This window comes from Vulpes vulpes, chromosome 3 (genome assembly GCF_048418805.1).
Source record: "Vulpes vulpes isolate BD-2025 chromosome 3, VulVul3, whole genome shotgun sequence".
NCBI lineage: Eukaryota > Metazoa > Chordata > Mammalia > Carnivora > Canidae > Vulpes > Vulpes vulpes.
The window spans coordinates 49,344,156-49,371,459 of NC_132782.1; the positions used below are offsets into that span (position 1 = coordinate 49,344,156).

A 27,304-nucleotide genomic window follows, 5' to 3' on the forward strand; every position below is an offset into this window, starting at 1 on the left:
AATAAACATACAAAAACAAAACACTAGCATTTAATTGTAATGACTAGTATCTAGAGTCATTTAATTATCAACATAGGCTTTTGGGGAATCATTTGTCACTTGCTGAATCTTTCCTTCAGGTACCCTTCTCTGATTTAAAGTTTGATGCTTACAAACAAGGGCTATGGACAACTAGATATACTTTAATTTCTTGGGAGCTTGTTTTGTTTAAATCATGCTGTAATTAAAAGAACTAAATAATATGTTAACACTAATTCTAATTTCTTCCAGACTGGCACTCTTACAGAAGATGGGCTGGACCTCTGGGGGGTGGTCCCAACTGCTGACAACTGGTAGGCACTTTGGTAAAGATGGAATGTGGGATTGGTGTGGCTACTTTGGTATTACTCAGATCCATCTGAGGGATGAATGTCACATAAAATATATATGATAATTTACTAGAACTAGTTTCCAGTTATTCTAACTTATTAAATGAGTTCTAAGTTCAGAATCAGACAGGGAAAGTAGGCCTTCAAACTCCACATGAAAAATAAAATGAGCTGGATGAGTAGGGAGCTGAATGAATAAAATAAAAGAGCAAAGAGTGAAATAAGAACCCTGCTTAATTAAAAAGTGCAAGGACTCACTGGGGACTAGTGGGATGGGGGTGGGGGGTGTCCAAAAAGGAAAAGCTCCATCCCCTCCCTCATGGAGCTCATATCTCATGTGAAAAAAAGGGCACAAACCCACCTACCTTCTATGTACAATATGAGCTGTGGAAAGGGCTATGATTAAAGCACACATATCAGAATAGAGAAGAAACAGTAGTGATAGCTTGATATAACACACAGTCCTGAATTTTAGAATAACATAGTAGATAAAATGTACAAATTAATTTTGAAAATGAATGGAATGAGGAGAACCACCTGACAGAGATACCATTTGAGATAGAATCTTGAAGCATGTGTGGCTAGAATTTTTATAGATATGGGCTAAAATCTGGCCATGGGAGGGGAGAAGGCGATCACAGTTACAACCCCAGAATGCAGCTAAAGACAGAAGAGCCTTAGCTCCCTTCACTGCAGGACTGAGGTATGCCTTCTCCATCCAAGTGCAAATGTCTTGGCTCTTAAACTCTGGATACTCCTAACAGTGATTGAAGCTCTGTCATTGAAGGATTCATGCAGGGACTCCCCAAAACAGTGATGGGACCAAACACAATCCTGGCACATGATAACATCAGACAGGCAGTGTGGCATTGCAGAAGACACTTGGGTTCAACCCTACTCATGGTGGTTCAGCTCCTGGTTGCTCAGACGGTCAGGCCAGGCTTTTGTCCGGACAGGCACTGTGTTGTCCTCTATTGGCCAGATCAGTGAAAAGGGAATAGAATGTTTGCAGTTTTCACCTCTCTTTTCCTTCCCTTCCCCTAAGTAAGCTTTAAGTGTGTAGAAACAACTGGACACAATTACTATTTGGCTGTAAGATGGGAGGAGAGGAAAGTAAACCCAGTCAGTCTACTGTCATAGAGGAAAATGGGCTTCAGATGTTGGATATACATGCTAGGGGTTTCAGCGAATAAGGCAAAGGGCTGAGTCATGAGGAGTATTTCAGAGTCTAGGTGTGCTTTTACTTGAAGGGATAAGAAACCAGCAGGCAGTCTTCCTTTCTAACTCCACTACTACACTGGCCCAGAGACTTCTTGCAAGGGGGTGTGGTTTCTAGAGCCCACTCTGCAGAGCTTGCAGGTGTCAGTCAGAGCCTTCTACCTACTATGTAGACGCTGGCTGCAAGTAATCTGACAGAGGTCTCTGTGCTTATATCCAAGCACTCCAACTTTATTATATAGGGTATGAGGAGCTCTGGAAGGATTTGAACATAAGGGTTAAGTATTATTGAAACTCTATGTTGGTAAGGTTTCAGAATGTGTGAAATGATTTCGTCGAAAACCCTCACTTATTAATCATCTTCTATACCAGTTTTCAGGAAGTCCATAGCTTTGCCTCAGGCAAAGATTTGCCGTGGGGCCCTCTGTGTGCTGCCATGGCCAGTTGCCACTCTCTGATCCTTCTCAATGGGACCATCCAGGGAGACCCACTGGACCTCAAAATGTTTGAGGGCACTGCCTGGGTAAGGCAACAGCTTTTTGGTTTGACTCAATGAGAAAAACTTAAATAAATCATTACTGGGACTGGTAAACTTTTTCTAACTTTGGTTGAAACCCAGAGATTTATAACACTATGTGAATGAATGCCTGACTCTACCTGAATTTCCCAACCTCTGCTTCAAAAAACTCTATCAATGAGTGCAACATGAAATAGGGTTCCATGATCAAATAATTTTGAGAACTGCTGTTTTAAGACAGTAAAATTGATTTAACTGTAGGATTTCTTTTTTTTAAAGATTTTATTGATTTATTCATGAGAGACACAGAGAGAGGCAGAGACACAGGCAGAGGGAGAAGCAGGCTCCATGCAGGGATCCCAATGTGGGACTCGATCCCGAGACTCCAGGATCAAGCCCTGGGCCAAAGGGAGGCACTCAACCACTGAGCCACCAGGCGTCCCTATAGGATTTTTTTATATATATACTGTGATACACTGTGAATATTCAAGAAGGGGTATGATATGTAGCAATTACCAAACCTACTCGACCAAAAAACCTAGACAGGCCAAAACATGGTACAAGTAACCCCTGTAACACCCTCAGAGAAACAAGAGTCTAAAGCAGTGCCATGCAGCATAACAGCCACTAGTCACATGTAGCTATCAACTACTTGAAATGTGGCTATGCAACCGAAAATTGAAAAATTTTCAATTTTGTTCACATTAACTAATTTAAACGTAAATGGCCACAAGTAGCTGATAGCTACTGTACTAGACAGTACAGGTCTAGACACCAAACTGAAGTCCCCCAGTCCAATTGGTTTAGTTTTCTGAGTTGAGAATGAAGAGTGCCTAGTGATATTAGAAGAGTTGAGACTATAAAACATTCCTGGTTGCTGTCATGACATGGTGGCGGACCTCTCGACTCCACCACTTTCTAGCTGTGTGACCCCAAATCCAGAACCAGGACTCTGAGTCTATTACCTCGTGTGTGCATTTGTGATAATGATACCTCATATACAAACTTGTGGTAAGCATTGAACCTATGAGCCTACAGGGCCTGCTTGCATTATAAAGTGCCCAATAAGTGGGGGGAGTCGACTCATTCATTCACTAACTATTTAATTCATTACATTATTCTGCTCTCAAAAAAACACACACACACTCACACACACACGTTTTAAAGCTACTGACAATGATATATCAACTGCAGGACAACATTTAAACAGAATGGTAAAGAGAGGAAAACAAATGATTGCAGGGACATGAAATACATCTCACAAAAAGGCTAATTTAAAGATGTATAGTGGCAAAGTTGTAGTTTTCTAGAAGCCAAAGTAATGAAAGAGGAGTCCTGTAAACAGGGAAATTTCTGATATCAGTAAGTGAAAATTCTAGCATTTGCTGTGGAGAAATTTCTGACATAAAGACAAAGCAGTAATCACTTTCCTGCATCTTAATGGAGAGGAATCAGCATAATCATTACAAACAATGTCCTTACTAGCATCATTAATGTTGACATAATGATGAGCTGCTTAGAGTAATTATTACTATATGTGACTTTGATCCTGGTTCTGACAGTGCCTCTTCTCCATTGGGGGTAGGGAGGTGGGGGGTGGAGTTTCTTCTATTTGTACAAATAATGTACAAGTTGGGGTCTTGCATAAGAACATAAATCTTGTATTAGCTCTGTAAGGACTGTCTTTAAGAACAGTGGTATCCACCCCAAACAAAGCATGAAAGTGCAAGATGATTCACTGAGTTTAAAGCTAGGTGAAGGGGCAGCCCGGTGGCCCAGCAGTTTAGGGCTGCCTGCAGCCCAGGATATGATCCTGGAGACCCGGGATCGAGTCCCCACATCAGGCCTCCTGCACGGAGCCTGCTTCTCCCTCTGCCTGTGTCTCTGCCTCTCTCTCTCTCTCTCTCTCTCTCTCTCTGTGTGTGTATCTCTATGAATAAATAAATAAAATCTTTAAAAAAAAAAGTAAAGCTGGGTGAAAAAGTCTCCAGTTAAATATCCTTTGGTTTTAGTCGCCTTTCATGAAACATAAGGGGGGCGGGGGGAATGCCCTTGTAGACTCTAAGGGTTTTAGCGATAGAAGTTATATTAGAATATTAAAAAAAAAAAAAAAGGAATATTTTTCAGAAGAAATTTGAGATCTGGAGAAATGGAGTAATGTCCCCAAGGTTATAAACAAGTAACTGATAAGAGCAGAAGCCAAATGTTGCCTCCTATTTTCTGATTTGCATATCTGATGGCCTTTCCCATGTTTTCTGTTAATATTGGTTTCTCAGATATATAATTTATACTGTTGTAACATCCAAGGAATACAAACCATTTTCAGATATGCTTTCTAATTTGCTAGCAGCTAACTTGCTGATTCTGTAGCTAACCAATTAGGTATAGTAACATAGATATAGAATAAGAAATAATTCCATGTTTATCTCAAGACCCAATCCTAACTCACCTGAGGGCTAATGTGCTCAGCTATATTGGAGAGTAGATCTCTACTTAAACTCACCTCCAGTTACTAGACAACACCATTCAAGAAGAGCCATTGACCTGTTACTAGCATTTCTTCCACCAATTACTATTTAAATTGTAGTCACAATATTTCTGACTTTTTGACATTCTACAATAAGGTCCTTAATATAAATCCACATAATAGAAATTTGACAATGATGGTATTCGGATAAAGGTCTAGAAGAGAAAATATGTGAAAGGGGCTTTGAAGAGATTCTGAGAGCTATGCAAATGAGAGGTATTTCTTCCTTATTATTTTTCTCTAAGGAATCTTATGGATGTTTTCATTTTAAAACAGATAATGGAAGATTGCAGTGCAGACTACTGCAAATTTGGGATGTTAGATTCAAACACCGTAATAAAACCAGGACCAAAAGCCAGTTGGGTATGATTTGCTTTTTTAAATCAGATGGCTCTTTCTCCTTGAAACTGGTAAATCTCCCCTGACTTTCACAGATTTTTAAATTCCTATTATTTTGCCTTACCCTAACAGTGTCCATAGGTTTGCTCATTCCTTCATTCCTGAATCTATCCTTTAATTTATTCATGAGTCTGTCCTTTAATTTATTCAACAAACACTCATGGAGTGCCTAAGTATGTTAGATCACTATACTAGGAGGTGCTAAAGGATAGTGTGATTTCAGAGCTAGACATGCTGGGCTCTGTGTGGGAGGATTACATGGGTGGGTAGAAAAATCCATATAGGTGCAAATAAGTGCAAGACAATGTGCCAAGTGCTATAATAAAGGCTGAAGAAAAAGCTGCAGGAGTCCAGAGGTGGGAAAGAGGAGCACCACAGAGAGAGTGACCTGTGAACTCTGCCTGGAAGATAATTAGGCTTTCTCCAAGCAGCCATGGGGAATGGCTTTGCAGACTGAATGACCTGTTAAAGGAATCGCCTTAGAGTTGGGCAGAAAAATATCAATATTGTGACATACACCACTTCATGATCTCCCTGGGTTTGTTGCAGAGCAAACCCTGTTTTTTGGTATGCACCTGGTAAGTCTCACTCACAAGCACCTTAAGCCCCCCCTTTCTTGGTGCTCTCGCAGAGTCCTGTAGAAGCCATAGCCATCTTGCGCCAGTTTCCGTTTTCCTCAAGCCTGCAGAGGATGTCTGTGGTCGCTCAGCTGGCAGGGGAGGATCACTTCCATGTCTACGTGAAGGGTGCCCCGGAGATGCTGGCCAAGTTCTGCAAGTCTGAAACTGGTACTAATTTAGTTGACCCTGTTCTCTTTCAGGAGCTTAAATATTTTAGAAGCCCAAATATACAAAGCACACGAGTCTAAATCAATGAATGTGGACATGATTGATTTCTCAGTGAGTGAGAAATGGGCCCAGTAGATCTGATAGGGTGGAAGTGGGAATTTCAAGGTAGAAAGGCAGAGAGTAAATATCTGACTTTGGTCCATCCAGAAAAGTCGAACCACAATGGGGTCTCCGGGAAGGAGATGTGAAGCAAACATCAGGAGCCAGAACAGGAAGCTATGTAAGGGTCACCGGGAAGGGCAAGAATGAAGAGTATGCACTGGGAACCAATGGGACAGGTCTGGACCCTGCACTCATCCAGCAGCTGGGGCGCTCCGCCCGTCACCTCTGGGGGCTGGCACCACCTAAAAAGCTTTGTGCATGCAGAGCAATGGAGAGAGAATATAGACAAGATAAATCTTTTAGAAAAAAAGTGATTAGAGTAAATTAGACTTTATTAGAGCAATGTAATTGATCATTTTCACAGCAATTTCATCTTTCTGGGCCAGATTTTGAGCTGATTTGTATTGTTTCTTAGTCTTATAAACATATGCACCCTCTAAGCAGCAGCCCAGATTTGTAAGAATATTGTTGCATTCAAATGAGTTCATTTGGATAAAATTGGTCTTTTTCTCCTGATTTTCATCTATATTCTTCTTATGATTGCTGATAGCCATCAACTTGTGCACACAATTCTAGATTTGGCAAATGATTGCTTTAACTTCTTCCTCTACTTAGAGCCATTTTTACCTTAGAATCGGCCCCTTTTTTTCTGACTTTGATCATTCTCAGAACTCCCATTACCTCTATCACTCTATCCTTCACAGACTGATGGCCTATATTTTCCTGTTTAATTTTTTTTCAGCCTCACAGATACAAGTGAGTATCTTCTTGGTATTTCAACGGGTGACTATTGCTCCTGCTCTATTGTAAAGATATGGGCCTGCCACTTCTCACCTCTCATCCTTGTGGTAGCACTTCCAATTCTTATTGTCCTTACCTCAGATCTTTGACATATGCTAATAATGACTGCAGTGATTTCCGCCCTGGTATTTAATAGAGAGCTAGGAGCTTCCTTGATCCCCACCTCCTGGAACATTTTAGAATTACAGAAAGTCTGAGTGGAATGGGGACACAGAGTTCTTCTCTTTCTCATTCTATTGAGGTATGGAAGACAGACCTAATAAGCCCAAGAAATCAAGTTGGTAGTAGAATAGAGGCTAAAAATCAGGTGTTTTGCTACCTAAGCCACTATATACTTCCATTATGCCGTGCTTCCTTTTAATACCCTTATAGGCATTCTACAAACCATAAAGATTTTATAAATATTTTAATATTACTTATGACCACTATGCCAAAATACACAAATGTTGGCATTGTATCATCTATCATCTAAAGCAGGGATTGGCAAGCTTCTCTGCAAAGAACCAGGTAGAAAATATTTTAAGTTTTACAGGCCACCATGGTATCTGTCTCAAGTGCTCAACCTTGCCATTGTGATCCCAAAGCAGCCATAGATGGTAAACAAATGGGCATGGCTGCATTTCAATAAAACTTTATTTACAAAAACACGCAATTGTCCAGATTTGGCCTGTAGTATGCTGACTCCTGATCTAGAGGATCAGCTGTTTTCCTCATTTTATCCATGTAGACACAGTCCTAAGGCCAGTCCTTATTAAACCCAGCCAGTGGATTTGACACCCAGTTGATGCCAGTGCATCTCTGGCATTTATTTCTGTCAGAATAATAAAAGCACACTGATGAAGTTGTTTGTGTCTTTTAGATGGAGCTATAGTTTTTCTATCAAAGTATTTTTGGAGTTTTAAAATAAGGTACAGTGTAGGGATCCCAGAGTCTAGCTTAGGAGCTAGGCAGCCTTCAATATGACCTTACCTTTACCTCTTTCCTCTCACCTGACAGTGCCAAAGGATTTTCCACAGAAACTGAGGAGTTATACAATACAAGGTTTCCGTGTCATTGCCCTTGCCCATAAAGCCTTGAAGATAGAGAAGCTTTCAGAAGTACAGAATTTAGCCCGGTAAGGAACTCAGAAATCAGCACTAAGGCAGGTTATGTGTGCATCAAGTAAATGAATACTGGAGATGGACAGGACAGTTCAAATCACAAGAAGCCTCCTGGAGATGAAGACTCGTCTCATCCAATCTCCCAATTTGGAGATGGACAACTGTAAACCACACTGGGGAAGACTTGCTCAGGTCACAATGATCGTTGGTGATAGAACAAGGATGGCAGTGCAGATTTCCTGACTCCCAGATGTCAGTGAGCTATCTCTGCCCTGCATTCCATCATCCCATCAAAAATAATCAACATTCCTTCAACCACATTATGTGGCTGACTGTCTAGGGGTTCGCACATACAAAGAGGTTAAAAGAAGGATACAATGGGCGATGTGACAGACCTCCAGCATCCTTCAGATTGCTTCTTTCAGCGCTCAATAGTAACCTTCCTCAGATCTGGAGAGGTAGTGAGTGCAGGCTGAGTTACACAAAATAGAACTCAGTATTCTTAATTATATTAAGGGTATAAATTGTCCTTAGTAGAGGATGATCTGTGAATTCTTGTTTCTTTTAATGTTTCTCAGTTTTTAAAGGTTATTTTTGAATTGTCTAAGACAAAAGAGTAGTGAGATACTGTGGAGCATTGAATAACAAGTTGTCTATGCATTATTATCTTTGATTTTGTGTCACTGATAGAGACCTTCACTTACACACAATTAGCACCTTTGCATAAGATGTGGATATCCTTGGCTCAGTGTAACTATTTACAACCTCTGCCCATCTGCTCTAGTGGAATCATTGTCCCTTCCTTACACTGTTCTATTTCCCTCATCTCTAAAGTATAGGATTGGATGGTCTTTAAGGACGCTTTCAGCCATGAAATTTTAATCTTCTAAATAGAATCACAAAGCTCATTTTGAAATAGATGAATGGCACTCTCAGATTTAACATTCAAGGTGTTAGCTATTCTTGAGCAAGCATGAAGACGCATAACACATAGGATTTTGTAATTTTTCAAGACAAAAATCTAGTAACAAAAGCCAGGTATATGTGTGAAGAAAAAATTTATGTAGCTAGACAAGGAGGATAGCCACCAACCTGCTGCCACATAGTAGTGCAGCTGTGATGTTCTCATTTAAAAGTCTCTAGTAGGCACCTGGGTGGCTCAGCAGTTGAGCGTCTGCCTTTGGTTCAGGTTGTGATCCCAGAGTCCTGGGATCGAGTGCCACATCAGGCTCTCTACAGGGAAGCCTGCTTCTGCCTCTGTGTGTGTGTGTGTGTGTGTCTCTCATGAATAAATAAATAAAATCTTTCTTAAAAATTTACTAGACATTATTATAAATATAACAAAATAAAGTGATGTGTTAGATTTCCAACCATCTCAGATTTTCTTAGAGAGTAGCAGGAGCCTATTATGCTTCTTAAAAATTAGTTACTGTTTTCAAGCAGAGAAAAGGAAAACACTTTGAGTTTTATTAGAATCAAATTATATTTAGCAAAGCTTCCCAATCAGGAAAATCAAAAACTTCTTAAAAACTGGTATCATAAAAGGGAAATAGAAGAGTTTAATTTTTTTTTAGAAAATAAACATCCCAAACTAGAAAATAGAAGAAATACTTTATCAAAATTCTCCATTTTGTTGGTTTAGCAAATTTCTATTGAGCTTGACTCTGTGAGATGCTCTTCAAGACACTGAAGATTCAGAAGCGAATAAAATAAAATCTTTGCCCTCAGAAGCTTATTCCTAAATTGGGAAGATAGATAATAATGCCCTTTTACATGAGGTGATCAGAGAGTCCTCTGGAAAGTGACATTTGAACAGAAATATGTGTAAAGTAAGGGAGCAAAGCATATGGGTATGCAGAGGAAGAACATTGCAGGCAATAGGAATAGTGAGCACAGAATTTTGCTGAGAATGTTGCAGAGTAGCAAGAGGCTTAAGTGCCTGAATTGGTGAAAGAGAGGAAGAGTTGTAAAATAGAGACCAAAAACAGAATCAATTGGTGGGAAGGTTTCTGGATCTTTCTTTTAGTTCTAGCTCATTAGAAAATATTAATCCAATTTATAATAGAAAGTCACGAAGATAAATGATGGGAATTTAACACATTCTGTATTAGGTAGATCTTCTTTTGTAATATTCTCTGAGATTACTAAGGCAAGATTCATATCTAATTATCTGAGTATTCACCAAAGTGCCTACAATAAGGTCTAAAACAGACTAGTTATTTGATGAATGGACTTTTGAATGAAGATGTAGTAACTTGTTCTCTACTCCAGAGAGAAGTTTCTTCACCAGGTTCCCATCTATGTTTGAGTTATATCTTTCATCAGGAAATCCAACCCTGACCTTTCTCTTAAAGAAGGTTTACTGACCACATGTTTATTTCCTCTCCTTCCCAAGTCCTACCAACATGATAGAAAAGAAACAATATCAAAGAAAACAAGACAAGTGATAAGTGCAGATGAGAGATTTCTATACATTTCTGTAAGATGTAAAGTAGGTGGAGGGAGTGGCAGCTAAATCAGCAGGTGGAAGAAGCATAGTCTACACCATGTCAGAGAGAGAGATAGCAGAAGACAGAAGTTGCTTCACCCCATGGAACCCGAGAGACTGAGGCTTAGCTCTGTCACATACTATGGAAGGTGGAGGTGGTGATGGGACCCAACATCAGGGTTGACTGACCATATGCATCAAGGTTAGATCCCTAGATCTCCCTCTCTTCCTGCAATCTTAACTCCTCTCTGGACAGAAAAAGGAAAAATGTGAGATTAAGAAAGAGATCTTGGCCCTCATGTTTACTATTTAAAAAGTCACCTGAGATTTATTCCAGAAGAGAGGCCCCACATAATGAATGTAACCCAATTAGACTTCGAGCTTCCAATTTTAAATTCTGAAAACTTTTCAAATGCTTGGCTGATGTCCTGTATTTTTTGGAGATTACAGATGGAGGTGGAAATGAGTGATTCTATATGCAACTATCATCATAGTATCCCGTATGCAGTGCATACTTAATCAATGTCTAACTAAAATGATTATAAGGTAAAAAAAAAAGTCTTTGAAAAAATAATAATACAATTAACAAAAGTCTAAAAAACCAACAGAAGAGTTGGTAGATAAGTACATTTCTTTAAAAATGGTGTTGAAACTGGGAGAAGTTGCTAAAAGACATAGAAGTGGTTGCCTCTGGGAAGGAGAAGGGGTGGAGGGGTATGGAGAGAAGGACTATGGGTTTTTATCATAAGGTTTTGGGTTCTTTTTGATTTTGAAAACATATGCATGTATTACATTGATAAAACTTAGAAATAGTTTTAGGAGGAAGAAATAAAGTTCAACTGTCAAGACTTTAATAAGCTTTAATACTGATTTTTTTCTGAATCCAAAGAGAGAAGGTGGAGTCAGAGTTGACATTTCTGGGACTTCTCATAATGGAGAATCGCTTGAAAAAGGAAACCAAACCAGTCTTGAAGGAACTGAGTGAAGCCCACATCAGGATGGTGATGATTACTGGTGTGTGTTTCTTGAGGCCTGATATATTTAATGTATCTCAAGCCTCAGAAAAAGACCATATGAGCTGCATGGGTTCATGTGGCTGAGGTAGAAGGAAAAATCCGTAACTGTCATCTGTTACCTTGGGTTCCCATTACCAGGCATATGTGCATCAGCCTTCACATGTCCATGAGCTTTGGGGGCGGAGATCATGCTTCATTGTCTATGTCTAATGCCGCCCTCTCCCTACCCAGGCTTAGCACAGTGCTAGTAGGCTCACAGTAAATGTTTAAACACAAGAGTAAATATGTGCTCATCAGAAGCCTCAGTGAGACTTCTGTGCACAGACTGTTCAGACTCTGCTAGACTGTCCTCTAGGGCTGTGGGCAGGCATGGCATGTGCCGATCCAATCCAAGCATGGCTCAGCTTTCAGTGTTCTATTCTCTGTTGACTGCAATCCACATCCCCAGGATGGTTCCATGCTATCAGAGAACCATCATTTTACCTTCACCACTAAGTGCTTAACCATGTCTTTATTCATTTGTGCCTGTTTTGTAAATATGCAATGTTCAGGACATGATGCTATTGTGGGAGGGAGCTACAGACATAGTTTTTGATCACTAGGGACAGATAGGCTTGGGCAAGAGGTGCTGCCAAATGGTAATAAAATAGGGCAGAAAGAGGGAAATGCCCCCTCAAAGAGCACCAACAATGTGGTATAGCCACTCAGAGGAAGCAGGGCTCAATTCTGGCTGCCAAGAGATTTATACAGAAAGCAAGCTGACTCTCTTTGTCATCTAGGTGACAACCTTCAAACAGCCATCACTGTGGCAAAGAATTCTGAAATGATTCCTAGAGGAAGCCAAGTGATCCTTGTTGAAGCCAATGAACCAGAAGATTTTGTTCCTGCCTCTGTGACTTGGCAGCTGATCGAGAACCAAGAGAACGGATTGGGGAGGAATGTGAGCAAATGTTAGAAGGATCCTCAGTGGCCTGGACTGATGACACACAGCCCTGGCCTCAGCAGCCTTCTCTTGGCATTGGAAGGCACCACAGTCAAATCCCCTCACAGCTGTCCAGAGTTCTGCAGTTTGAAAAGCATTTAGTGTTTCTACCAGCACTTCTCAGCCCTGGCTGCACAAAGAAATCACCTGGAAGAGGTTTCAAGCTTCCAGTGCCAAGGTTTTATTGATTAAATCCAAATCTCTGGGTTGGGAGCTGGCATCAGCCCTTCCTCCCCGAGGTTCTGATGTGCAGTCATTGTTGAGAACCAATGATTTACATCCATATTTCCCATTTGATTTTTCCAGTTAGGCTATACAGCTGACAAATTGTTCATTTTGCAAATGAGAGAACTGAGGCCCAGCAAAGTAAGCTTGCCCAACACACACAACTGGCAAGTCGCAGAGCAGGAAATCAAATTTAAGTCTATCTGATGGCACCCAGATCCATGGGCATTAAGATTGCGCTGTGTCCATGACATGAGGTTAAGAGGTTTCAGGCTTCTCTACATAGCAAACTTCCTGTGCTTTTGTGAAGAAAATGGGTTGCAGCCTGACATCCCATCACTAAATGTGAAATTCTGCCTATGTGTGAATTCAAGGAGGTGGTCTTTCAGGCGATAAGTCATAAAATTTCCCTTCCTCCAGGCTGATAGCCCTTTGGCTTATTAAGTGTAGAGTAGACCTTGTTCAGTATACAAACTGCACAACTGTACAGAGTGACTTTGGCTCAACCAAAGTCACTACTTGGCTCAACCCCGTTGCATTGGCTATGAAGATGAAAGCTCTCTATGTTCTCTCTGAAATCACCAGAGAGATTTCTGGTGCTTATTTCCTTGCAAACTCACTTGCTTCTGCATCAATGCATGTTGCCTCAATTACGCTGTATGATAAAGCTCAGGTCTTCACTAATTTTTAACAAACAGTCCACTCTCATTACCCATTCACCAGTTTAATACCTTTACTGAAGTTTTGGGTGTTACTGTCACATTACAGTCTCAGGCTTTCTCCTCTTCTCTGCCTCCCTCCCACCACACTTTCCTTCTCTAACTGTCTGGTGAAAGCAAAAGGAGCTCTGTCCTTACCTCCTATGGAATGCTTTAAGCATACCTTTTGTTGGCTATTTTGCAATGGGGGTTGCAAAGGGAAGGATGTATCACCTAGCCTCCCACATCAAAATATTTTTCTTCCCAACACAATGCTTTCCCTAAAATGGATCTCTCTAGTGAAAAAAATGTTCTTGCCTTCTATACTATTTGTACTCAGAGTCCTAGACTAATGTAAGGAACTCTGAGAAATGTTGCATGAAAAACATGATCAGCTATCAACATGATGGGTGCTATCTCTTTGGGCTGAGCCAAGTGGGTCTAGAATGCAGTGATGGGACACATTGATGGGTGGAGGGCAGGACCGAAAGGGTTTCAGCAAAGGAGTTGAACTGGTGCAATGGAACATAGGGTATGCAGGAGGAACTGGGAACCATGAGGGAACGTGTCACCTGTTGAGGTGGGGACAAGGCAAGTACTATAAGGAGTAGGCCCGAAAGAAGGATTCTGCCTATTTTAAAGGGAAGAAATTGGGGCATGATGTATGATGAATGAATGGTAAAAGATCTTAGGAAATAAACACCTGCATGAAGAGGAGAAGAAAGAGGAGAGACAGATGTTATCTAATCTTCCTTGGAACATTTCCTTAGTAGACATACATCACTGTATTATCTCCTAAGACAGGATCCTGAGCATTATGTTGTCAACATCTTATATGTTCATATAATTTGGGGAGGACATTTTGAGTGTTTCCTTCATCTGAGTCTAAGTTCCATGGACAAATTACACATTATGCATTTGCTGGCCCTCTCCCTGTTATGTAACTTGAACACACTTCCTTCCATAAAACATAGGAAAGCAGAGACATTCCTTAAGAACCCATGTGGAAACCATGCCCTTTTGAATTTAGGAAACCTACCTTAACATTGGGAACAGTTCAGTGCCTGATGGAACAAGAGGGAGCTGTTACCATTTTGCAATGAGTGGGAAATCATACCAAGTGATATTTCAGCATTTCAACAGCTTGCTTCCAAAAGTAAGTACTGGTGAAATGAAATGTTTTGTTTTGCTCTCAAATTAGTGAGGCAAAAAAGAAGAGCGTAGTGAAGGCGATGATCAGTGAAGTTGTCTCAGATTTGGGGAGTAAACATCCCCAAGGGGGCACTGCTCCTTCAGAAGTTGCCCAGCCCAACCTGGTCCTGCACAGGTACCTGACCCCCTCTCCAGAATCTAAGCTCTGGTACAGCTCTTCACCCCCGTAGCCAGCCCGATCTCAGTCTCCCTCCATTTCTTCCTCCTCAGCAAGGAGCACCCCAAATAGTTCCAAATGAGCTACCTACTTTGTGGGTCAACGTCTCTCTCTGAAAGCCACCAACTCATGCCAGGTTGAGCACTATTCCCCTTCCTGTCAGGATTCTTAAGTTACAGCAGCAGGAAACAAAGGCCCCATGGTTTATTTTCAAAACCATTTGTTATCTTGTCCTCTGTGTGTCTATTTAAAAATAGTGCTGTGCAGGGTTGTACTGTCAGTGTGAAGGAGATAAGTGGAGCACAAGCTGAGGGCAGCAACCATCTGTTAGCAGTTTCTTGAAAATTCGCCTTACCAGTCAAGGACCATTGAATCTAGACCCCAGAGGCTCCTAGAAAGTTGTTAGTGCAGTTCCTCCTTGAGGAGATGGGGCAGCTGAGACTCAGAGAGGTTAGGTCCCTTGTTGAAGGTTTGCCCCACCTACTTGGACCAGGGCTGAGAATAGAACTTTGTTCTCTACTCCTCATCTATTGCTTTTCCTCTACCTATGCTACAATTGTAGAGATGGTGTTTAGTAAAAAGAACTTTATTTCCTCAAGCATTTTTGTCCCATATTCTCTACCACTTTCCAGTTATTAACTCAAGGTTATCCCATGTCAGAAAGATGGCCTGGAAGGAAGTCATAAAGTTGTGATGGGGGATGAAAGTGAAAGTTGAAGAGTAAAGCGTTGAGTCCCCTTTCTCCTTGTCCTGACATTTGGGCTAATGACACACCGCCCAAGGCTGTATTCAAACGATGGCCAGGAATGATTTTCAGGGCTGTTCTTTTATTTAAGAGGTGTTCTTCATCCTGATATTATTGCAATAGTTGTTGTTCTCTTTAGATTCTGGTGAATGGAACCATTTTTGCAAGAATGTCACCTGCACAGAAATCTAGTCTTGTCGAAGAATTTCAGAAATTAAAGTAGGTATTGTTGCATGAAAGGAGAATGTATTCACTGTCTGTTGCTGTGTAACAAATTACCTCTGAATTTAGTAGCTTAGAATAACACTATTCATTATTTTTCATTCCTATGGGTCAGAAATCCAGGTGTGCTTAATGGAGTCTTCTGTCTTGGGGCCTCTCACAAGTCTGCAATGGGGTGTCTACAGGACTGCAGCTCCCTCAGCGCTGCAGGAGGAGAGCCTGCCACCAGCCTCCCTCTCATGTTGTTGGCAGGATTTAGTTCCTTGTGGGTGGTTGGGCTAAGAGCCCCAGTTTTCCATTGGCTGTTGGACAAAAGCCACCCGCAGTTCCTTGCCACACAGCTCATTTCATAAGGCAGCTCACAGTCTGGTAGCTAGCTTCCACAAGAGTGAGCAAGCAAGAAGAGCAAGTGAGAGAGAGGTATCACCATTTTTTATATTCTCATCTCAGAAGTGATATCCTATCACTTTTGCTGTATTTTCTTTATGAGAAGCAAGTCACTAGTGCAGCCCACAATCAAGGAAGGGCTTTATACAACATTATGAATACTAAGAGGTGGCAGTAACAGAGAGCCATTTTGGAAGCTGCCTACCCCAGACAGAATTTCTTCTGAGGCCCGTACAGCCTAACTTAAATGAAAATTCTCAGCTTGAACATGGAGAATAGAAAAATAGGAAAAAAAAGAAAAAAAGAAAAAAAAGAAAAATAGGGACTTGTGTAGTTCAGAACAGGAAAAATGGAGAAGTGTGTGAGTTGTCCCCTGGGATTATTTGAGATTAGTCCATTAGAAGATATATGAATGATTTCAGGTCCTCCAGGAAAGAGGTGGAGAGATATTTTCACTGTATCTGGCCCTGGCAGGGGTTTTGGTATAGAAGCCAAAGTTAAAAAATAAATAAATAAATAAAAATTTTAAAAAAAGTCCTTCCTTCCATCCCTTAAAAATATAGATGACCAGGTCACATCAGAATGAAGTAGTTTTTGAGACCAGACCTACCTACAGCTTTCTAGGAACATTACAATGTCTGGACTATAGATTTCTGGAAAGTGAAAAGAAAAGGAGAATGGTGAAACTTCACATAATTGATGATAAGCAGTAGGTAACACCAGGAGACTGCCTTTCACTATTATTTTTTGTTGCCAAAGCATTTTTAGGGAAGTTTTAAGAAACTGCCTATCAAATCCCATAATGCCTTGAGGCTGGGTTAGTAACTAGTGTCTAAAATGACTATTTCACTTACATGGTCATTATATGATAGTGGCCGAGGAAAGTAATTTTACTCTTCTCAAAAGCCTAAGAAATTTTGCCAATTTATATGCTTACTTTTGAAAAGCTATATTCCCCTAAAGAAAAATCAATTCAGGAAGATAGATGTTGCCTCAGAATGAACTGTCTTCTCAATTTCCCCATCTTACACCTCCTGCCTTTATCCCTGGCAATGCACATAAGGCTATCCGAGTTCTCGCCTGCATTCAGGGAACACTAACACATTTAAGATTCTTCGTGTGATGTAAAGACTAAACATGTGCTTTAAGCCTGAAGAAAGGAAGCCACTTTAGCAAATGTGCATAGTCATGACGTGCACGTGAGCACATGAAACATCCACAGGGGGATCTTCACGTACAATAGCCAAATATTAGGTCGAACCTCTTGAGTTTATTTACATTTGATCATTTTTGACTTATAAAAATGACCATTTCTTATATGCCAACTGGTAATAAGGAAATTGTCTGAGAACTTCGTTTTTCCCCTGTATTGATTTTGTTATTTTGTGTGTTTTTGGCAAATTGTCCTTGAGCCTTTAATAGTATTTGCCATTAATCAATACCTATGGTGTATTATTTACCTATAAGAGAAGACAGAGTGTGTCCTGCATCGGAAATTCCTTTTCTTTGTCAATAGCTTTATATTCGCTCTTCTGTTTATGTTGTTGTCTTTGCACATCAAACCAGTATCGATGGGGGCATATTATCTCCTATTACTCCAGGATGCATCAAGATTATATGTCTCTGTCTCTGGTTCTATCTGTTCAACCATTTCCCAAGTGTTTCTCCTCCTAGTGTATACTAAACTCTAAACTCTCAATGACGTCAGCCACCAAAACACAGATGGATTAGGTTATATCTGTGTGTTAGGTGTGGGAAGTGCTGTGATTATGGCTGCACGTTCTTCAGCTTAGTCCTAGTCGATACAGTCACCCAGGACTTCTTTTGAAATGTGTGATCATCTTGGTGGATGTCTTTGGCAGAATCACTATCACTTCTGTGTGATTGAAACAATTTAAATAACACAATGGCCTTATTCTTCCGCGAATATTTCTCTCCAAGTTATTTTCCATCAGCCTCATTGCATGTGTGTTCAAGACACAAGACACACACACATACACACACACACATCACATGTGAGTTGGTTATGATGGAAATTATACAAGTGAGGCATTAAGGCATTAACTTCTTTCATGCTTTTTCCTGCAGTTACTATGTGGCCATGTGTGGAGATGGGGCTAATGACTGTGGGGTAAGTAGAAATTACTTCAACCAATGCAGGCAGTTCCCTACTGTCCCTCTTGAGGGCCCCACGGTTCCCCAGGGTCTGTCTCCTCACCCCTGTGCCAGGAATCACTTCATCAGTTGGCTGTTTATATGCCCACATACACCTGAGTGTGGGCTGGATGCCAAGAAGAACAAAGTCAGATGAGCCACTTCTGCTGTTTTCTGACAACTCTCAGAATAAAAAAGACAAGGAAAGTTCAGACCCAGAAGGGACTTTACAAGATGAGCTGGTTTAAATCTCTCATGTTATTGATACAAGAGTGAATCTCAGGGATGTGAATTCTTTTTTTTTTTTTTCCTTTTCTTCCATTTTATTTTATTTTTATTTATTTATTTTTACTTTTTTATTTTGTCTGAAGTCACACAACTGGTGAAGGCTTAGTGAAGAAAACATTTGAAATGGATGATTTAAAGTTTTAATTATATATAAACTACATTTTTTCCCTGCCAAACTTCTCTAGGGTTAGTTTCTAAAAGTTGGCTTTAAACACAAATCCTTACCATCAGTGAACTCATAGACCAAACTACTTGGCCATTACAAACTATAGCAAGCCTACATTAATGATTCTCAGAAGATGACTTCCCATTTACAATAGAAGGCAGCACATGTTTTAGATTCTGTTTTTTTTTTTTTTTGAGACTTTATTTATTCATTTGAGACACACAGAGAGAGAGAGAGAGAGAGAGAGAGAGAGAGAGCAGCGGGAAGAGGCAGAGGGAGAGGGAGAAGCAGACTCCCCACTGACCAGGGATCCTGACTTGGGGCTTGATCCCAGGACCCTGAGATCATGACCTGAGCCAAAGGCATCTGAGCCACACAGACATGCCTAGATTCTGAGTTTTGAAGATATGTTGAAGCAGTAGACTACCTTGAAGATTTTTGTAAAATTTTATTTACAAATATTTTCAGTACAAAAGTTTTAGTATAAAACTGAAGAGAAGGGATCCCTGGGTGGCGCAGCGGTTTGGCGCCTGCCTTTGGCCCAGGGCGCGATCCTGGAGACCCGGGATCAAATCCCACATCAGGCTCCCGGTGCATGGAGCTTGCTTCTCCCTCCGCCTGTGTCTCTGCCTCTCTCTCTCTGTCTCTGTGACTATCATAAATAAATAAAAATAAATTAAAAAAAATAAATAAAATAAATAAAATAAAACTGAAGAGGATTGCTTTGTATTTCCAAAGGCTGTTAGATACTTAAGATCTAGGTAGCTGTTTTACTTTCTTTTTTACATGTTTTCTTCAAAGTATTGTGAAAAACTGTGCTCACATTTAAATATCTATTATAAATTTTCCTAACTTACACTTCATGAGAAGCCAGTTGTTAATCTGCTCTTCAAAACCTAAAATGAGCACCCATTCCCATAGTTATGTAGAATTTATAACAAAGGAAATAAATATGTTAAAAAGGACATAGTCTCTGCCTCCCTAAAATTCATTATCTGGTTAGGGAAAGAATCACACATCATATTAACCCAAACATAAAGTAGATGGCCCTAAAATATGTAATAGAGAAACAAAATACTAAGAGAGAAAAGAGGAAGAAGGAAATATTCTAATATTTACTGAACAGAAATTTAGTATGTACCAGCCATGGTAACAGATTCTTTGCGGTGCTGCAGAACTATAGAAATATGAAATCCCATTTTATGGTCATCCAATTCTTGTAGGATCAAGAACTTGCTGACCTGCTTATTAGCCACTGTCAGCTCTGTGACTCTCTTGGCTGCTTCTAGTCTTGGTGACAATGAATTCACCTTTATTTAGTGAGGCAACACATGTCCTAGAATGATCTGTGACTCATATGATCTGGTCCCTGTCTGCAGTGAAGATGCTGTACTTCATCCAAGCAGTTAGCCCGTTGTCTAGATCAAGCCACCCAGGAAAAGGTGAGGGTTAGATATCTTCTCCTTTTGTTCATGAAGATGGCCTGCTGAGTGATAAGAACCGATGGGGAAGGCCCTCACAAATGTCTACTCAAATGCTGTTATCTTTCTAGTGGACTTCTTGAATAAATGCTTCCATTTTCTTATCACATCTACATCCCACAACCAATACACACACACATGGATGTGAACACACCCACCACTCTTCTACCTCAGGGTCATTATTTAGCTGGTGCCTCTTTATTGATGACTTTCTGGATCAGGAGAGGGAGGGTACTCCAAGTGAAGGGACAGCATAAACACAGTCTTCGGGCTGGAAGGTTACAGTGTTATAAACTCAACAATGTGAAGAATTGCTTCATGGTGTTTGAAGAGTTACAGCCTGACCCAAGGAGTCCTGAGTATGATGTGGATCTATCATTCTAGGCTTTGAAAATGGCTCATGCAGGCATTTCACTGTCAGAGCAGGAGGCATCGGTGGCTTCCCATTTCACGTCGAAAATGGCAAACATTGAGTGTGTGCCTCAGCTCATCAGGTAAGCCACTACTTCCCCTTCCACCCCCATGACCAAGAGGCTCATTGTCTGACTCGGGACAGAATTCAACCATAATTTAAAGTGATAAATGTGACAACAGAGGTATGGGGTAAAGTGCTATCAGAGCACTAATCAAAGAACCATTAGTACTGGTTGGAAATGCTGGTAAAAGCCACCAAAAAAGTGACTTTTGCTGAGGCTTACAGGGTAAAAGCCTATGTCATGGGGATAGTTGAAAGGTAGGGTTGATATTAAAAAAAAACAGTTGCCATTTCTTACTTCTCCTCTCCCTTATTTTATATGTCAGGTACATACTGGAAACTTCCTCCCTGGGATTGGGGTGGGTGAGGAAGCATGAAGGGAATGTTGCATCAGATAGCTTCCCCAAATACTGTTACATTTCCAAGATACAAATCAGCAAATATCCAAAATGATCCCATGAAAGACTACGATAGAGGGAAGGGGAAGGAATTAAAAACTTGATTATTTTCTCAGTATAGCTCCCTCACTTCCACTCTATTCTCATTGCTGATTTTGTCTCTACTCATATTTGAAATGTAGTTAAGAATAAAATGTTAGGTTTCATCTTCTTTTTCACAAACCTTATTCCCCTGTAGCTTCCTAAAATACCATGGGGAATCTTCCATCTATCTTCATGACCAGTCTGAAAGAGATCACAAAAACTTGAAATTTATTTAAAAAGGATGACAGTGAAGTTCTCCAGCATGCCCCTTGGTGCGTCTGTGTAGCTGAATGGGCAACTACTAGTGGGAATCACTCACCCAACAGTGCCACTCTTGAAATTCCACGCCTGTGTCTGGTTGTGGAGCAGGGACACCTTGACGCATCCCCCTGATCTCGGGGGGCGTGTACCTGTATTCTTCTGCACCCCGAAACATCAGCACCTCCAGAGAAGCTCCTCCTCCTATTCCTGTGTTCTCTTGTCCTTAAAGCCCTGAGAAGCTCAAAGTGCTTTGAACTCTTTCCCTTCTTAACCTGTAGCCTAGCGGGCATTGTGTTTTACTGGTTTTGTCTTTCAAGACTCCCTCCAAGCCCTCTCCTTACTCTCTCTACTGCTTTAACTCCGGTTCACAGCATGACAACCACAAAATGAGAGTGCCCAGGACCCTCTCCCTAGGTCACGCTTTCCATCATCAGCACAACTCATGGAGCTTTTTAAAATATTGTGCTTGGAAATGTGTGCGGTGGAGGAAGGTCGAAACAAATCTTTGCCTGGTTCCATAAAGGTACAGATATAGCTCAAGCCAGGAAGGAAGGTTTCAGCAGGGGAGCTGGAACTTGAAGGATGGATGGTACGTGTGTAAACAGGAAGGAGATGGGAGGATACTCCAGGTGGAGGAAGTGGAGAGCCATGTTTAGAAATGGGGTTTAAACTGGAGAGTTAACAAGAGCCCAAGAGCCCAGTTGGGCTAGGAGGCTTCTCGGGTGGAAGTTATGGAAGGTAAGCGGGATTGGCAGGTGTGAAGGGAGTTTAAACTCTTGGACAGTTGCACAAAGTGCCTATTTGACCCATCCAAAAGGCAGTGGCATTTGAATTTCAGATGCTCTGTCTCACACATGTGGCCTAATGCACTTGTGAGTGCGATGCAGTGTTTTAAGATCCAAGTCATGATGTAAAATTTCTCCAGTGGCAGATGGTTTGGTAAGACTTCAGGGTAGAAGCTCTTTGCTTTTATACTTCATAGATTCATAAAAATTAGATATGGTTCAGTACTGTTAGGCTCATTTTACCCTTGCCATCCTTGATGCATGCTTATTCCTGAGAAAACATCCTCCAGAGGGGCAATGAGGTACAGTTTTAGATGCAGAGGCTTACAGGTTTTCATGTGTATCCTTTGAAACATGGTTGACTTGTTGCTCTAGTTGAAGCCCTTTAGGACAAGGACTGCACCTTAGTACTGACTAAGTACTTAGTACTTATCCAGTACTAAGCTGGATACATCAGAGCATTTGATGAATGTTTGTGGAATGCATCAATAAATGAGTTAGCTTCTTAAAATTCAGAATCATTAAGAATAGTGGTAATTTTGGAGGCCAACACAAACCTCCTTTATGTCTTCCTCAGAATAGTTTTTTGCACTTTCCCTTGAATCTGGGTGTTTTCATTTTTCTGGAAAGGAACACAAAAAAGGATAAAGAGGATGAAACCACAAAGTTTGTGTGAGGAAATGGTCCAGACTTCACATGGTTGCCGTTCCTCAGCTTGTCTGCTCCTCCCCTCTCTGTGTGGAAAACAAATGGCTGTGTCTCACAGCCTTGTAGAAAACATCTGGCCTGCACATCCTGGCCTGTCTCTCCCAAATCTTCTCATCAGGCCTGAGGCAAAGTGGTTACTAGTTTGGCTTTAAGAGTTTCCTTCTCGGGTACCCCTTCCGTTGACAAAGTCTTTGAGCAGCACAGATGTCCATGCCACCAGGGAGGACGTGGGCTGCCCCCCAAGTGAATTTGCTTCTGCTTTGACAAGAGCAGTCTACAGAAGGGGTTGTTTGTCACATTTCCCACTCCTCCATCGCAAGCTCCTTCCCCACACCATCTTCTTTATCAGTCATCACCCACCAGAGAACCAAACCTCAGTTAAGGGAATAACAAACAGCTCAAACAGAATTTTTTTTCAAAGAGGAGAAAATACTTACTTTTTAACCTGTAGTTTTTCCTGTTGTCTTTATGTTTTTTGAACTCCACACCAGTTCAGATTATTACCATAGGTTCTTCCTGGAGTATTGGAACCAACAAATCCTCATTCATCTCATATGTTGGAGTCACATCCACACTGTGCACAAATGCCTGCCCTTTAGTTTGAAGTTCCTGTGGGACTCCAAACATACACAGTTCTGTTCGCAGAAGCAAGTGTTGTTAGGATGAGACGAGTCACAATCGAGTCAATGCTTGACATTTTGCACCTTATCATGATGTGTTATGTTTATAATATCTGTGTTAATCTTTTTAATTCACTGAAAATAAAGACTGTGCCTAATTCATTTATATCCTCCATGACTCTAAGCAGAATACTGGTACCTCATCAGCTCTAAATAAATTTGTGTGTATGACTCAGTGAGTGAGGTCATGATTGAAGCAGAGGATGAATGAGCAAATGAGCACTTCAATAAATAATTGAGAGGATGAATCATTGATTAAGTGAATGTATATCAACAAGCTATTAAACTTGAACTCTGTTTGAAATATAAAAGAGACTGGGAGATGTATATCATGCATAACCAGTTATTTTTATTTTTTCTCAAACAGAGAAGGCCGAGCTGCTCTGGTTTCATCCTTTGGGGTATTTAAATACTTGACCATGTACGGCTTAATCCAGTTTATTGGTACATCACTGCTCTATTGGGTATGAACCTAAATAATTTATTCCCAGTTTTAATTGCATTTACATCCTTGGTTTATTCTTTGGGGTGTGGTTCCTACACAGGATTTAATGTTTTATAAATAAATGACATTTCTCGAATTAGATGTCTGCAAACTTGGGAACTTGGCATAAATGCACATGACACATGGAGCTAGAAATAAGGAGCTAGGGATCAGTTTTCTAGGAGTGTTGTTTTTTTTCTAGATAACCTGAGACACTTGACCTCTTCAAGCATCTATTTCTTTACTTGGAGTATGAAAAGAGCTTCAGAACAGCCTAAATATAAGTGAGCAGGAAATGCATCAGTCTCCAACTATGGAATATTTTTGACAAAAGACTAAGAAGAGATAAAAAAGAAAAAGAAGTATTTGAATTTGACCTTGAAGGACTCAAAAACTAGAAAAGCTCCCATATTAGAACTTTACTGCTGAACCTGCCCAGAACTTACAGACTTAGACATGTCATTAGTAAAGGATTTTCATTTAAAAATTTTTTAAACGGACTTCTGAAATTAAATGATAAAAATAATCATTTAAAAACCAATTAGCTATATGGAAGAAATATGTATAAGTTGAAAGTAATCTTCATTATTTCAGTCATAACTTGCTCAAAAGTGAAAGGATCTAACAGGCTCAGGTAACACTTCAGGGAGGCAAATATTATACTGCTTTTCTAAGACATTTGAGAGATTAAAGAAAGGACCACAGGACTCTAGCATCTGATAGGCAATTGCATGCAAGAATCACACATGGAGGGCTAAGGAGCAACCAGGTGGATAGAAACAGGAACTGGGTTGAGAATTGGGAAACCTAGATTCAAGTTCTGCTTCTATAACTCAGAACGCATTAGATCTCATCCTTGGCTAAGTCTTTATGTGCCTCTGGGAGGTCAGGATGGTGGATTTCCAAAGTTCTCTATTGTTCTAGGAAAGCTGTTTCTAGAACAAAAACTAAGGCTGCCTTTGAAAATTTATCCCTGTTCCATCTCATCTGTGTATGTATAACTATACCGTTCTGAGAGAAGAAAGAAAGGATATGAGGAAAAAAAATGTAAAGAAGACAGAAAATTGGAGGATGAGAACCTTGGGGAACCATTTATGGAGGATGAGGAACAATTTTGTCTTCTGAAAAATGTGAAAGACTTCACAGGTCCAAAGTCTTCATGAATAGAGTTGTGTCTACACAGAGATAGGACACTCTGAAGCCATCCATTCTGATGGTCTAGACCTGAATAAGAGTGTCCCCCACAGACCTTTGATCAGAAACTTCAGGGCCTTGGGTCCACACTCAAAATCCAGAAATATTTCTCATTTACATAAATGTCTCAAATGGTTCAGACCAGGTCATAATTTAGTGCTTAGTCAACAGCTATGAAGCAGAGAAACAGAGTTGGCTGCAACAGGGATTGCAAAGCAAGTTCCTGGAGATAACAAGTTGACTTTTACATATGACTCCATAAACATGAACTTCAAACAAGCTCTGTGTCTACACAAACCTTATAAAGTCAAGCATACCAGACTGAAGTCTGAAATTGGCTTACTTGGGGTAGAGGTGTTCAGTTTGTGAAAATGAACGGACCCCAAGAAAACAAAATTGTGTTCTCAATCTATGGTTAAGGATGGAAAGAAATACCTGTTGAATGATTTGAGGCTTGGATTTCAAAATTTTAAACTTGGTGTTACCCATGGGTATCTTATGTGGAGAATTCAACTGTCCAGGCTGAGACTCCAGCTGCCAGATTACTGTGGCCCAACTGACTAACTCTTGTTGCTAATATGGAATTAAGTTAAACACTGGGAAAATCATGATCTGGTTTTGTTCTCTCCAATGAGATGCTAAAGATCACAGGTAAATTATTTCCTTTTTAAAGAGGAAAGAAAATAACTGTTGCTTTCTGATTACTTTCAGAAGGAGTTTTGGCAATGATAACAATGGCAGATGCAACACTTGTATTTACTTTTTTTTTCAAGATTTATTTATTTATTTCAAGAGAGAGAAAGAAAGAGAGCATGGAGAGGGGGAGAGAGAGAGAATCTCAAGCAGACTCTGTGCTGAGCATGGACTGCAAGGCGGGGCTCAGTCCCAGGACCCTGAGATCATGACCCGAGCCGAAACCAAGAGTTGAACACTCAACCAACTGAGCAACCATGCACCCCCTTATAGTTACTTGTATTTCCTTTTCAGCAACTACAGCTCTTTGGGAATTACCAGTATCTTATGCAAGATGTAGCCATTACCTTGATGGTCTGTTTAACAAGTAAGTGTTTTAGTAAACAGAATTATTTGTGTTTATCCATGGCATTCTAGAAATGCTCACACAAATCAAAGCTTCTGAAAAGGTGCACCTTTATTACTAAAACCACATTACCTGTGAGTTTTTTGAAAGAGGTGTTTGGAGCAAGTTGAGGCTTGAAGTCCTTAGATTTGGCACTAAAATGTCCTGAAAGCAGATAGATCTTAGCCTCATAAAATGGTCAATGTATTCTGAGTTCTTCATAGGTGTCTGTCTTGCACATAGAAAAATGTGCAAGAAATCTAGAAATGGAAATCTTTAAAACTCAAAGGTTACTTTCCATTATTCAGCTATACTTCGCATTGACATGAAACCAGATTTTTGCTAGGCCTTTGACATGTGAGAACAAATGCTAGCATTTAATTCTAGGAATTCTCTCAAAAGCAAGGTATGGCTCACAGTAGCTATTGCTCATTTCCTTCCTTTGAGATGACACTGATAAAGAATTTTCTATCAAAGAACTTGGGGCTTTATACTAACTCTTAATAAGTGAGAAAGGTGACTGCCTCAACAGAGGGCAAAGAAAAAGAATAACATAGTCATCTCTTTTCCTTGTTCAACAATAGAAGTGTTATGAAAACACATAAAACATCAGGTAATGCAGGATATTAATAACCTTGAGAATTTCATGTAACATCTTAAAACATGAAACTGATATTGAAGTCATTTATTTTATCAACCCCATGACAGGAGTTACCAGCATCAGAGATGTAAGTAACAACAATTTTCATTCTTCAGGCTGAAATATATATTTGTAGTCCATTAACACATTTTTCTGTACATTCTTAATAGTCAGATGACAGAAACATTTTGAATCAATGATATTGCCTTTGCAGTACTGGATATTTTTAAGCAATTTGTATGATTTACTTGTGAACATGGTCAATGATGCTTTTTTTTTTAAAGCTTTTATTTATGTATTCATGAGAGACAGAGAGAGAGGCAGAGACACAGGCAGAGGGGGAAGCAGGCTCCATGCAGGAAGCCTGATATGGGACTCGATCCTGGGTCTCCAGGATCAGGCCCTGGGCTGAAGGT

The 27,304-nt window shown here is 40.3% G+C and overlaps 1 protein-coding gene across 1 annotated transcript in view; it reads left to right on the top strand.

The window, feature by feature from the left end:
• Positions 1-27,304, top strand: part of ATP13A5 (ATPase 13A5) — a 104,361-nt gene that overhangs the window by 54,310 nt on the left and 22,747 nt on the right. The window contains exons 13-25 of the mRNA XM_026016473.2: positions 271-332; positions 1,959-2,109; positions 4,907-4,993; positions 5,661-5,817; positions 7,777-7,894; positions 11,258-11,382; positions 12,164-12,324; positions 14,320-14,445; positions 15,543-15,622; positions 18,101-18,143; positions 20,486-20,595; positions 23,860-23,956; positions 26,158-26,230. Coding sequence (XP_025872258.2) covers positions 271-332; positions 1,959-2,109; positions 4,907-4,993; positions 5,661-5,817; positions 7,777-7,894; positions 11,258-11,382; positions 12,164-12,324; positions 14,320-14,445; positions 15,543-15,622; positions 18,101-18,143; positions 20,486-20,595; positions 23,860-23,956; positions 26,158-26,230 — 1,390 coding nt within the window. The remainder of the gene's footprint in view (positions 1-270; positions 333-1,958; positions 2,110-4,906; positions 4,994-5,660; positions 5,818-7,776; positions 7,895-11,257; positions 11,383-12,163; positions 12,325-14,319; positions 14,446-15,542; positions 15,623-18,100; positions 18,144-20,485; positions 20,596-23,859; positions 23,957-26,157; positions 26,231-27,304) is intronic.